This window comes from Coptis chinensis, chromosome 3, assembly GCF_015680905.1.
Source record: "Coptis chinensis isolate HL-2020 chromosome 3, ASM1568090v1, whole genome shotgun sequence".
NCBI lineage: Eukaryota > Viridiplantae > Streptophyta > Magnoliopsida > Ranunculales > Ranunculaceae > Coptis > Coptis chinensis.
In genome coordinates, this window is record NC_141458.1 from 94,181,436 (window position 1) to 94,194,308 (window position 12,873).

Sequence of the window (12,873 nt, forward strand, 5' to 3'; positions counted from 1 at the left end):
TGATATCTTTCCATGAATGGTTGTAACTGCTACTGGTGACGACCTGGGTGCTGGGTCATTAGTACGATCTGATATTGTGGGACAAGCTGAAGTAAGACGTCCTGCCATGTGGACACGTGCTCTATAGTGTAGAACGGAGGGTACTTACACAGCCCCCTTTATTTTTTATTCATTCATTGGAAGGAGAACGGTTTAAAAAGTAAAGTTTAGAAAGCACGTGTCTGACAGCTGTTTTGTTTTGAATTTAGGTTTCGGGGAATGTGCGGGAACTGCTGGGCTGGATTCGTGGGCCCAAAGTTACGGCGATTTGTGGGCGTGTAATAATTTAGATTTTGTGAACACAAAATGTTTTGATTGTCTCGAGGTGTTTGGGCAGTTGAGGGGTTTGACTTGTAGAAGCTTTTTGTTTGTTCACTTTTCAACCAAAGGAAAAAAAGGAAAATATCCAGAGCGAAAGAAAAAGGAAAAAAAACAAGAAAAAAAACTTCTCATCCCTTGCCATCAGGTTCTTGTTTTCAACTTAAAAATTTGAACTTTCCTTCTTTCTTTGATTGTGCAATGTCTATGACTAGTGATAGTGTAAGTGGTGAGGTTGAAGTTGGTAAATGGAGAGAGAGAACGATAAGTGACGAAAAAGTTGAGGATAGGGTTCGTAGTGGTGATGAGGTTTCGTCGTCTTCTTCGTTGGAGACGGTGGATGAGAGGAAGCCTAAGTCGATGGATTGTTATGCCGCTTTGAGGAAGGAGTTTGGTTGGGTGAAATCCGATCTGTCTGTGTACGATCTGGCTGGGGAGAAGAATTTGTATACAAACGACTACGTTCCTTGGGGTGGAGGAGTAGTTGTTTGTTATGGACAGATGAAGGCTGGGATGAGGCTGCCCTTTTCCCGTCTTATTGTGGAGGTTTTGAACTTTTTGGGAAAATCCCCATGTCAACTCGTGGGGAACAGTTGGAGGATTCTCCATGTGTTGGATTTGTTGAATGACAGGGGCTACCACATCTGTTTAAACGATGTGACGGAGCACTTTGTTGTGAGGAAGTCGGATGCTGTGAACTTTGGTTTTCATGTTTATAAAGGGAAGTCTCCTGCTATTATGGGGGTGAGTAAGGAGGACTGGGGACGTAAGCCGTTATTGGCTGTAGGTAGATATTGTCCGCCTGGTTTGGAGACTGATAAACATGTTGTACAATCTTGTGGTAGGTCGTAATGTGTGTGTTTTAAATTATAATTTGGACGTTCTTATTTATTTGGTTTGTTTTTGTAGAGATTACAATCCATTTTCGTACGAAGAACGGTGTTATTGAAAGATTTGCTTGTTTGAGTTTGGAGGATAAGTAGGCTTTGTTGGGGGAGGTTGTTGAACAATATTTAAATAGCTCTTTGCACTTGATACTGATACAATATATATTTTTTTGATGGGGATACTGAGGTCGTTTTCCCGGGATAACCTGGGGGCCTCGGTATCAAACCAATTTTGTATTAAAGTAGAAATATTTAAATTACTTACTTGTTGAAGTTAGTTTGACGTATGCATGTGATTGTTTTTGCTACTGATTTGTTGTTTGACGACCTGTGCTACATAGTACTAGTCCTGATGAACTGCTTGACTTTGCTAGGTCGTCTTTAAGTTACAGGTCATAGAGGGTTTGAGTACGACCTGATGTATTTGCGTAGTTGGTACCTAGGCTTCGTCTTGTCTTCAAGTGTATGCCCTGATTCGTTCCTTTTGGGGGAACTTCTGATTGATATAATTAGCCTTTGAGTGGCCATTATATTTGAGTCTGACTTAAACTCTTTGTGAAGTTGTAAGTTGACTTGGGGTCCTTTTGGGGATCCCCTAGATTGAATTTTGTCTAATAATTGACCTTTGAGTGGCAATTACAGTTAAACCATATTTAACCATGGTGTTGGTGTTAAGTTGGATTAGGGTCCTTTTGGGGGACCTTGGTTTGAATTGATTGAAAATTAACCACTACGTGACTGTTGTTGAGTCGTTCTGGATTCCGTCTTTGATATCCGACCTGACATTATGATGTCTTAGGTCGGGCTGCATAGTGTGAAAATCAAGGTGCTCATGTAATGCAAAAATGATAGTTGCACTCAAAGTGTTGATGAAATTTCATTCATATTGACTTAGGTACTTGGAGAAAAAAACTTATTGATAAAAGCTCTTGAGGAGAGCTATATTCCAAGGTCGGGAAACCTATCACCGAGCTGGGTTTTGATCCAGTATACGCCATTTCCAACGACTTTGTCGACAATGTAGGGGCCCTCCCATGTTGGGTCAAGCTTGGCTGGTGCCAAAGTCTTTTTGAGAACTAGGTTGTCAGTTTGGAAAGATCTTGGGACGACCTTCTTGTTATAAGAATGCTGGATTGTTTGGTGGTACCGAGCTAGAGATATTGCGGCAGTTTCTCTGCGTTCTTCTAGGAGATCAACTTCTTTTGCCAAGATGTTGTCATTGACTCATGATTCAACAATGTCAAAACGTGTAGTTGTGATTGTGAGTTCTGATGGTATCACTGCTTCCGTTCTGAAGCAAAGTGTGAAAGGAGACTCATTTGTACTAGCTCTAGTTGTTGTTCTGTATGCCCATAGAATGTTTTCGAGTTGCTCTGGCCATTGGTTTTTCTTGCTCTCCAGCTTCTTTTGGAGGTTTTCTTTGATGGCCTTGTTGGTGGCCTTTACTTGGCCATTGCTTTGTGCATATCTAGGTGTAGAAAATGCTTGAGTGATATGCCATTTTTGTAGAAAATCCTTGACTTGTGTGCCAGCAAATTGTGTTCTGTTATCCATGACTAGGGTGTGGGGTAGACCAAATCTAGTGATGATATTAGTCCAAGTGAAGTAATCTGTGGCTACTAGGACGTATTTGAGCCCTGATTTCTTTTGCGGGATAAACGGTCCCATGATGTCTAGCCCCCATGTGGAACGGCCATGAGCTGGCTATGTTGATCAATTCCCTTGCTGGACTTAGGTGATTGTGGCCAAAAGTTTGACATTAGAGGCATTTAAGAACGTACCTTTTTGCCTCGATATGCATGCCTAGCCAATAATACCCTTGGGCGATTGCTTTGTGTGCCAGTGATCTTGCTCCTGCGTGGTTGCCACATTCACCTTTGTGGATTTCGTCGAAAATGAGTTGTCCCTCCCTTGAAGTTATGCACCTTAGGAGGGGTCCTCCTACTGATTTGTAGAACAGTCTTCGTTTGATCACTGTGTATCTTGGGGCTCGGAGTTGTATTGCACGAGCATGCTTTGTTTCTGATTGGATCTCACCATGTAAAATGAACTTGAGGAATGGGCCCAACCAAGATTGATTGATCTCTTCTTCGGATGAGGGCTGGAAATCTGTGAGGCTGTTGATACTTTCTTTCTGGTAAGCAGGTCGTTCCAGAATATCAATGTAGACTGTGGTCGGACATCCCTCTTGTGTTTTGGAGGCTAAGAAAGCTAAGCTGTCTGCATGTCTGTTGTCTTCTCGAGGAATATGGTCTAAGGCGAATATTTTGAACGAGCTGATTATGTCATAAATGACTTGAGCATACTTTGCCAAGTTTGCTCCGTTCGTGACATATTCTTTGGTGATCTGCTTGACGATTAGTTGGGAATCATTGTAAGCTTTAAGCTTTGAGACTTGTAGTTGTTGTGCCATTCAGAGGCCTGTGATCAATACTTCATATTCTGCTTCGTTGTTGGATGTTGCAAAATCGATTTTGATTGATTTCTGTAGCTAAGCTCTCTCTGGTGAAGTTAATACAGCCCCAAGTCCATTACCACTGTTATTGCATGCGCCATCTACGTGGAGGTGCCATGTGTCTGGGGTGGCTTGTTGATGGAGTGAAGTGATTGACTCGGGTTCCCAGTTGATGTCTTCGACGGGGAAATCTGCCAAGAAATCAGCAACGACCTGGCCTTTGTGAGACGTTCTGGGAACAAACTCGATGTGATGTTCTCCGAGTTCTTCAGCCCATTTGGCCATGCGGGCTATTTTGTTGTTAGAACTCAATACATGTTTAATGGGTACGTCAGTGATGACCTTGATGTTGTGAGATTGAAAGTAAGGTCGGAACTTCCGAGCTGAGTAGAGTAAAGAAAGCATTGTTTTCTCCATCGGAAAGTAGTGCTTTTCTACATCTGCCAACGTCTTACTGGTGAAGTAGACCGGCTTTTCGACTCCATCATGCTCGCAAAAGAGAACTGAGCTGATTGTGAAGTCGGTAGTTGCAAGGTATAGCCCTAGTGTTTCTCCTTCTTCTGGTTTAGGATAGGACGGGTGGAGTTGATAAATAGGCTTTCAAGTCGGTGAAGGCTTTATGGCACTCATCTGTCCAAGTGAAAGTTGCTCCCTTTTTGAGTATTTGCAGGAATGGTCTGCATTTGTCAGATGCTCTTAAGATTAACCTGTTGAGGGCTGAAACCATGCTAGATAACTTGTGGATTTGTTGATTTGTGGTTGGTTCTGGCATTTCAAGAAGAACTCGTATCTGTTCTGGGTTTGCTTCAATGCGTCTTTGTGAGATAAGGTAACCTAAGAATTTTCCTAAGGCTACTCCAAATACGCATTTGGCTGGGTTGAGCTTCATCTTGTTTTGGCAAAGTCGTTCAAAGGCCTCTTGTAGGTGGGAAATGTGATCACCTGTTTTTTCGCTTTTGACCACCATGTCGTCTATGTAAACCTCCATAGTGTCTCCTAGCAAGTCTTTGAATATTTTGGTGACCAGTCTTTGGTAGGTCGCTCCTGCACTCTTCAAGCCGAAAGGTAGGACGTTGTAGCAAAATGTACCTTGCTCGGCTATGAAGGACATATTTTCCTGATCTTCTGCTGCAAGTGGTATTTGGTTGTACCCGCTGTATGCGTCCATGAATGATAAAAGCTCATGGCCGCAAGTTTGGTCTACCAGTATGTCGATTCTTGGTAGGGGGAAGCTGTCTTTTGGGCAGTGCTTGTTGACCTTGGTGAAATTTATGCAGAGTCGTACCTAACCGTTCTTCTTTGAAACGGCTACTATGTTGGCAAGCCAGGTCGGGTACTCGACTTCTCTGATGAATCCAACATTTTTGAGCTTTTCTATCTCTTCGTTGATGGCTTTTTGAAACTTGAGTGCTAGCTTCCTAGGTCGTTGTTTGATAGGCTTGATGGTTGGATCTACATTTAACTTGTGGCAAACGACCTGAGGGTCGATTCCTGGCATATCGATATATGACCAAGCAAAAACATCTTTATTGAGAGATAGAAATTTGACAAGCTGCTCCTTGAGCTTGGGGTCTAAGTCAGCCCCTACATAGACAAATTTTGGGTCATCAGTTGTGCCCAAATTGACTTTTTCTCCTGGTTCTATTTGAGCTTGCTTTCCATTGAGCTTGTTTGATGCCGTTGCTGGAGGGATTGATGTTTGAGGATCTTGCCTCTTTGGGACGTCTTTGGCTTCAACGACCTGAGGCTTGGGTGAGGTCGTTGTGCTAACCTAATTACATCGGTGAGCTTCCAGTTGGTTGCTTCTGAGCTCCATGATGCCTCTGGGACTGGAATATCATAGGACCTGGTGTAGGGTTGATGGAATTGCTTGGATTTTGTGAATCCAATGGGGTCCTAGAATGGCAGTGTAGGACAACCTGACGTCGATCACACTAAAGCGTGTTGAAGTTTTGACCATATCATCTTTTTCGCCAATGGAGACTGGTCGGATTACGTCTCCGATGGCATCTGTACGATCTCCGTTGAACCCATAGAGCAGTGCATTGGACTCTATCATCACCGAGTTCGGTAGGTGCATGTCCTTATATGTTTAATAGAACAGTATGTCGCATGAGCTCCCTAGATCGATGAGGACTCTTTTGACTATCCAACCATTGATTTTGACATGCAATACCAAGGCATCATTGTGAGGTAGGCACACCTTGTCTAGATCCTCTTCTGTGAATAAAATTGATGTTGGGGTCGGTGGAGTTGATCATCTTTGCTTTGTGTGAGAGGTGGTAGATTTCTTGGATTGCTCCCACTCTTCTGCGCTTCTCCCGACCTGAGGTTTCATCGTTTGAGGTGTATGTAATCATGTTGATTACTTTGTCCGCATCTTGGTCGGAGGAGTGTTGTCTCCTGTTGTGCCTTGACCGACCTGGAGACTTAGATCGTCGAGTTGATCTGCTCCTGCTTCTGTTTCTGTTGTTGGCAGGTCGTTCATTGATGCAACTCCTTCTTCTGTGGGGTTTGGCATCCAGCTTGTGCCTCAGATCGCTTTCTGACAAGAACTCTTTTAATTTGCCTTTCCACTAGGTCTTGGAGGTAGTGCTTAAGGCTCCAGCAATCATTGGTGTCGTGGTGGTGGAGTTTGTGGAAATGGCAGTATGGACGCTCTGGTATGGCGATTACCTTGTTGATGTTGGGTTTGAAGTATGGAGCTGTATATATCTTTTTTAGGATCTGATTTGGCGTCCTGGAGAAGTTGGAGAATTCCCTCTTTATGTATGAGGGTTTGCTGGCGTTGGATCTCTTCTTGTTGTTGTTTGAATATTGTTTGCTTTTCTTAGGGTCTGGCTCGTTGCTAACTACGAGGACCTCTTTGCCTTTATGCTTGGTCATCCACTCTTCGTACTTGATGTATTTGTCGACTCTGTGATACAAGTCGGCTGAGGTGTCTGGCTTATTGTGCATAAGGGACCCTGCTAGGTCGGAGTCGTCCAAGAGGGCATTTGTGAACACAGAAATTGCAAAACCGTCAGTGAGTCCTGACTCCAGCGAGAGGATGTCCTTCTTAAAATGTCCTAGGAAGACTCGGATCGTTTCACCATGAGCTTGCTTGAGCTGGAACAAGGAGTCCAGGTCGGCTCCCTTCTTTCTGTTGTGGACGAACTCTGCTACGAACGTCTCAGCAAGGCTGTCGAAGTTGTTGATCGAATCTAGAGGGAGTGTGTAAAACCAGTCTATAGCTCTGTCCTTTAAACTGGCTGGAAAAAGTTTGCACTTCAGGTAGTCGTAATCTAGATGGCTGTAGAGTGCAAGGATTTGACTGAAGCGAGCTACGTGCTCGCCTGGGCATGAAGTACCGTCGTACAGCGGAAACTTTGGTTGGATGAACTCTGAAGGAGGTTGTTTGTCTCTGATATCCTGGATGAATGGTGATGCCTTATACATTTCTAGCATCTTCTGAGCAATCTGGATCGCGCTGACTCTTTCGTTTGACTTCTCTAATTTTTGCGCGAAGTCTTCTAAATGCTGATTGGTGGTGTTGGTTAGGCCTGCAACAGTTGTTGTGCTCCCCGGCTTCTGTGGTGCCATTGTTGGTGTTGGAATTGGCCTGCTCTCGCATTGTCTGGTTTTCTTGTTGCAAAGTGATGAAGGCTTCTTGGAGTGTCTTCATCTGGTCTGCCAACACTTGTAGGTTGGGATCCATTGTGGGTTTTTTTACCAGCTTCGTGGGAGCTTGAGAAAAGAGTGGTTGTTCTTTTCTTAAAGAAACGAACCGACAGACGGCGCCAATATAGATGTTGGTTATTTTATGACTACGACCTGATGATTTGTTGGATAGGGAATGGCTGCACTCTTCTTGGGATAAGAGTTGCCTACGTATCAAGTGTCTCCGGGTAAACTTGAATCAAGCCTTACGTAGTTCATCTCTCTCTATTTGTAGATGTGTTTTTGAACCGTTATGGATTACAGATCCACCTTGTGTGCTATCTTGATGATTCGTCATTAATGTGTTATTACAAAGTTAATGTTTCTTTGATTGAGCTCCAAGATTGTGCTAGTTGATATATTTCCATGAATGGTTGTAACTACTGTTGGTGACGACCTGGGTGATGGGTCATTGGTACGATCTGATGTTGTGGGACGAGCTGAAATAAGACGTCCTGCCATGTGGGCACGTGATCTGTAGTGTAGAACGGAAGGTACTTACAGCAATCATCAAAGTTTCTTGATTCACCCGATGAGTTCATTGTTAGAGTTGCGTATCAGCTTGTTTAGGACTGGATCAATACAAAATTAACATTGTTACACCTAATGGAACAACAGTTTGAGCCAAAATTAAGATTTTGGTGGACAAGATCAAAGTACATTAGCATTCCATTGAGACCAATTACTCTAAGTTGAACGTTCCATTAAGGCCCATTATTATCCTTTATCAAGTCACATTGAACATTGAAGTAGACCATGGACTATAGAAGTCATAGAACTAATCTTCGGAGCTCAGTAGGGGCCGTCTCCCTCCTGCTAAGAGTCCAATGGATCGAACTCAATAGTGCAAGTACTTTTACGATTTGATGTTACACAATAGATACGACAGGAAAGTCAACTCTGAAGTAATTTGACGAGCAATGCAGGATGAATATTGAATAACAACGCTAAGAAGTGCGAAAAGGAAATTAAGTTGCTCTTTAAGAAACTGAATTTGAACAGATTAGGATTGTAAATCACAATTTACCTACAGTAAATCGTTCCAAATTCATGGTACTCAGATAAAACCAGATCTTATGAAACACAGGTTTCTGATGCCACAACATGAAAAGTTGAAAACTATGGTTAAGGATTCTAAATCAATAACTGGTTTGCTAGTTCCTTTTTTCCAGAAAAAAATAAAATCTATAACTAGAAGTCTGGAACAGAAAACTTTAGCTAAAAAACAATGGCTGATAAAGAGATTTTCAAGCAACAGAGATAAAAGCTCCCATATAAATTCTTTACTCCTTCGGCAATTAAACCTTCCCTGTTGGTTGAAGAAGTAGGAGCTTCAGTCAATGCACGCACTCTGTTCTGTGTTTTCAGACGTTTTTATTTTGTAGACATGATTTTCTATCTACAGTAAATCGACTTGCCGACTTCACACTACCTTGCGGAAAATACTAGTGTGTGGGCGTTGATGAGGAGAACTGACCCCTTAAAAGTAAGAGGGCTCAATGACAGACTAATGATGACAGAGCAGCATTTACAGATGACCCCTTTTAATTCCTGGACTTATCCCTTTCATTACTTACTGTAAGCTTTGATATACACAACATAAACCATATTCTGGAATTTCTAAACCTTATCTGCTTATCTGGTCATTAGTATTTATGTCTGTTTTTTGGAGCTCCTCTATAAAATTGTACATAGGAGACATAGGAGCTATTGAATCATCTTGGACAGAAGAGAGTATATGATAGCCGTCTCTAAACCCCGCCGTGTAATCTCTTTGTGCTTATTTAGATTCACTCCACGAATTGGATGTCATTGTAATGAATAGTTGATCATGCCTGATTTTTGCGTAAATAGGCATAGGATGCAGCTATGTAAGTCATAAATAAGCATCTTTACCAAAAAAAAAAAGTCATAAATAAGCATCGTGCGCATAGTGGACCCCTGCATAGTTCCCCAGCATGACAAATCTGCAGCATGCCAAGTGGCTTGCCCAAGCACTGACTTTCTTGGATAAGCAAATGCTATACCAAAGCGCGCAGTAAAATGATTCCCAAGTCTTAAGCTAGAATACTAACTAGGACAGGAAGGCCTTAAATGTTATAAGCCTAAATGAAAACCAAAGGGTAGGAGCATTGGGTCATATATCAAATAGGTTTTTCATAAGAACAGGTAATTAGATGGTCTCATTACATAAGCATCATTCGTATTGGCATCTTATATCTCCCACCTCCATCTAGAAAACGATTGAGGAATAAGCCGTCTCTGATCCTCACGGTTACAACAAACCAGGATGCCAAGCATGCCTATATGTAGTTTCTAGGGAAATGGATAGGTTCCCTAAAGCTTGAACTTGTCTTGCAAGTCAAAAAATCCTGATAAAAGTCAAGATTGTCTAACTAAGCACACAAGGAAATAGAATCAGAGAATATAACTCATGGTTTCTCTAATCAACCTACAAGCACAATCTATTTTATAAACAACGTTCATTGAACAAGCAATCGACCTTTTGTCGAAAGGAAGGGTGATCACCACTAACACATGCAGTAGGGTCTTGATTTGTGTCGGAGCTCCATAAGTTCTCCTACAACTTCTGAACTGGACTGATCTCTCTATTCAAGCCTCTCAGTGTCACAACTCACAAGTATTTAATAGTCCCAAAACAATGTCCTTCTGCCACAAATGGCAGCGAGAAGCCTTTTCTAAACTCCACAATCCAATCACGTAGTATATGAAAAAACATTAAGAGTAATAATCCTCATTGGACTTTCAAGCGATTAGAAATTTCTTTCTTGAGGATCTCTTGGGAAAAAAACACCTACTTTACAAGTAAAACTAAGTGTACATAATAATGAAACTATGAAATCAAGACGAGCACAAAGAGAATAAATTGAAATACCTTTGACCATCCCATCATTAAAAGCCAGTGTGCATCCTGATTCTGCTTTTCCAATATTCTTCCAGAACAGCACCTCTGTCCTTTTCAAAATCCTTTGATGAAACCTGAACCTATTTTTTAACAAGTGAATTAAGCGAATAAAACATTAGAATTCATAAAATTTGTGGATCATAAACAATAATTTAACAATCGCTACCTCAAAACCGAACTCTGCCAAGATCGATATGGCCTGAAAGAAGAGTTCAGGCTAATTAACAGAAACAAGCAAGTGAAGCAACTCGTATATGGTTTCATCTGTAGATGTTGAAGCATTCTGACAAGCTCCAAACTCTGCTCCAACACTTTCCAAAAACAAATTCACAATATCGTGATTCACATAACTTCTTATGGGAATAAACCCAAGATGTTCAACTATGTGAGCACCTCCTCCCTTAGCCTCCACTTCCGCAACTAATTAAGCTGCCATAAGACAAATGAAAAGATTCACTATGAAATCAAGTACTATTAAAGGAATATTACAAGTCTCTACATTCTCTCCTACATTGTCCTCACTTAACCACCCCTGACAAGTTGTATGGGGCTCTCCTCAAAAGGCTTTGGTACTATGCATTATTGGTGCCACTTAGGCCGATGAGCATTTCCAGCATACCCTTGGTGGATCACAGATTGAAATTGTGGATGGAGAAATATGCCAACTGATATTTGAAAAAGTAAATAGGCCAATAAATTTCCTGTGAAATTAATGTGGACTAAATTTTCTGATCTAACAACTTGTCCCTGGATTTTGAACAAAGTAAGCAACCTTCATCCTTCAGCACTAGTTAAACATGTGTAATGGTCTTAAAATAAATAAAATAGTAATAAATCATAAGCATCTTAGCATCTAAATGGCACATATAGCTTCAACAAATCACTCTTTGAAAACTCAATTTCGCGCCAAAACAAGTTAAGACTGAGAAGGCAAGAAACCAAGTAAAACTATGAGTAAGAATTGTTGACATATATGAGCCTCTAATATATTAATAGAATTGACGATTCACATAAGTTCAAGCTTATAGAGATATTGACAATTTAACATGGTATCAGAGCCACTGGTTTCCCACTGATGAGGGGAGTGTTGACATATATGAGCCTCTAATATATTAATAGAATTGACCCTTCACATACGAATCCCTTACCAAATAAGTGAGGTTCAAAATCCCAGAGCAGCGCGAACTTCATAAACAAAAGAAACACCACTCCCGTGCCACTTGTCCACCATTTCCCTGACATTGCCAACATCATTTGCCACATCACCATTATCCCAGAGCAGCGCGAACTTCATAAACAGAAGAAACACCACTACTCCCCGTGCCACTTGTCCACCATTTCCCTAACATTGCCAACATCATTTGCCACATTACCATTATCCCTCCCCCCCCCCGATACAGACAGTGATCAAAGGAACATCCCAGTTTTTCGACTTCGTCATACGACAACCTTTCAGAATCACTGCTACTTTTATGTTTTTTTATTTTGATCCTTGATATTGTACCAAATTATATCAAGACTTAGACCAAGTCCAATGGTACGCCATATTTATCCCTACTCTTTTTGAGATATAGATGGGAGAAAGGGACAAAATGGGGAGGGGATATAAAAACCATTTGACACGCCCTATAGCACTGCAATGCGGTCACAAATTTGCTTTGGGTTTTTTCACTAGTTGTGGAGTCTACCAATTTCTTTTGACTTTTCTTTTGTTTTTCTGTTTTTCTGTTTATGGATTTTGACTTTTCTTTTGTTTTTCTGTTTATAACACTGGCGGGTAGTTGAAAAACCATTGAGCCTAGCTATGCCATCCCGCTAACTCTATGCACTGTGGTGATGACACATCAAATCCATTAGACTCAACCTTAGACATGATCTAGAGGAGAATAAATCTTAGGTTTAGTCTCGTTCTTTACGTCTTCAGAAAATTCCAAATGCACCAATCTATACATATTGCCATATTTAAAAAATAAAAACGAAAAACAAAAGCAAAATATTAAAAAAAAATAGAAAATAAATTAATTAAAGGATTAAAAAAGAGATAAAAAGACATTGCTAATTTGTATATATATTCAAAACTCCAAAATAAAAAATTGCACAAACTAACAAAGATAAAATAGGTTAAAAGAAATGATGATGCTAGTGCTTCTATAAAAGATGGTAATGCTAGGCACTATCTACTATCTAACAACAGTTGTGGCTATATTGCCAAACATGCAAGGTGAACCAAGTATGTGGGTTCGCATTTTTATTTTTATTTTTTGTGTTGTGTGTGTACTTTTTTTTTTTGCTATTGTTTTTTTTCATGCAACAAGCAAAAAAGTTTCGATCAATTCTTTATTGGTTGGGTAATCATCCCTATGATTGGAGTGGTGCACTTACAATCCATCTATTTACTTTCATTTTCATGAAATATTTTGATTCTCAAATTTTAGAAATTGTAGCCAGAAATAACACTAGGACTATGTTTCAACTTCCATCAAAATATCCACAAAATCAGTATTTTCACATTATACTCAACCGACCGTTAAAAAATTGTCCATCCATCA

At 40.8% G+C, this 12,873-nt stretch overlaps 1 protein-coding gene across 1 annotated transcript; it reads right to left on the reverse strand.

Annotated features, from left to right (window-relative positions):
• Nucleotides 1-6,183: 6,183 nt before the first annotated feature.
• On the reverse strand, nucleotides 6,184-7,281 carry LOC147511763 (uncharacterized). Its single transcript, XM_086598556.1, has one exon. The coding sequence runs from the start codon at nucleotides 7,279-7,281 to the stop codon at nucleotides 6,184-6,186; it is 1,098 nt and encodes a 365-aa protein (XP_086454682.1).
• Between the last annotated feature and the right edge of the window lie 5,592 nt (nucleotides 7,282-12,873).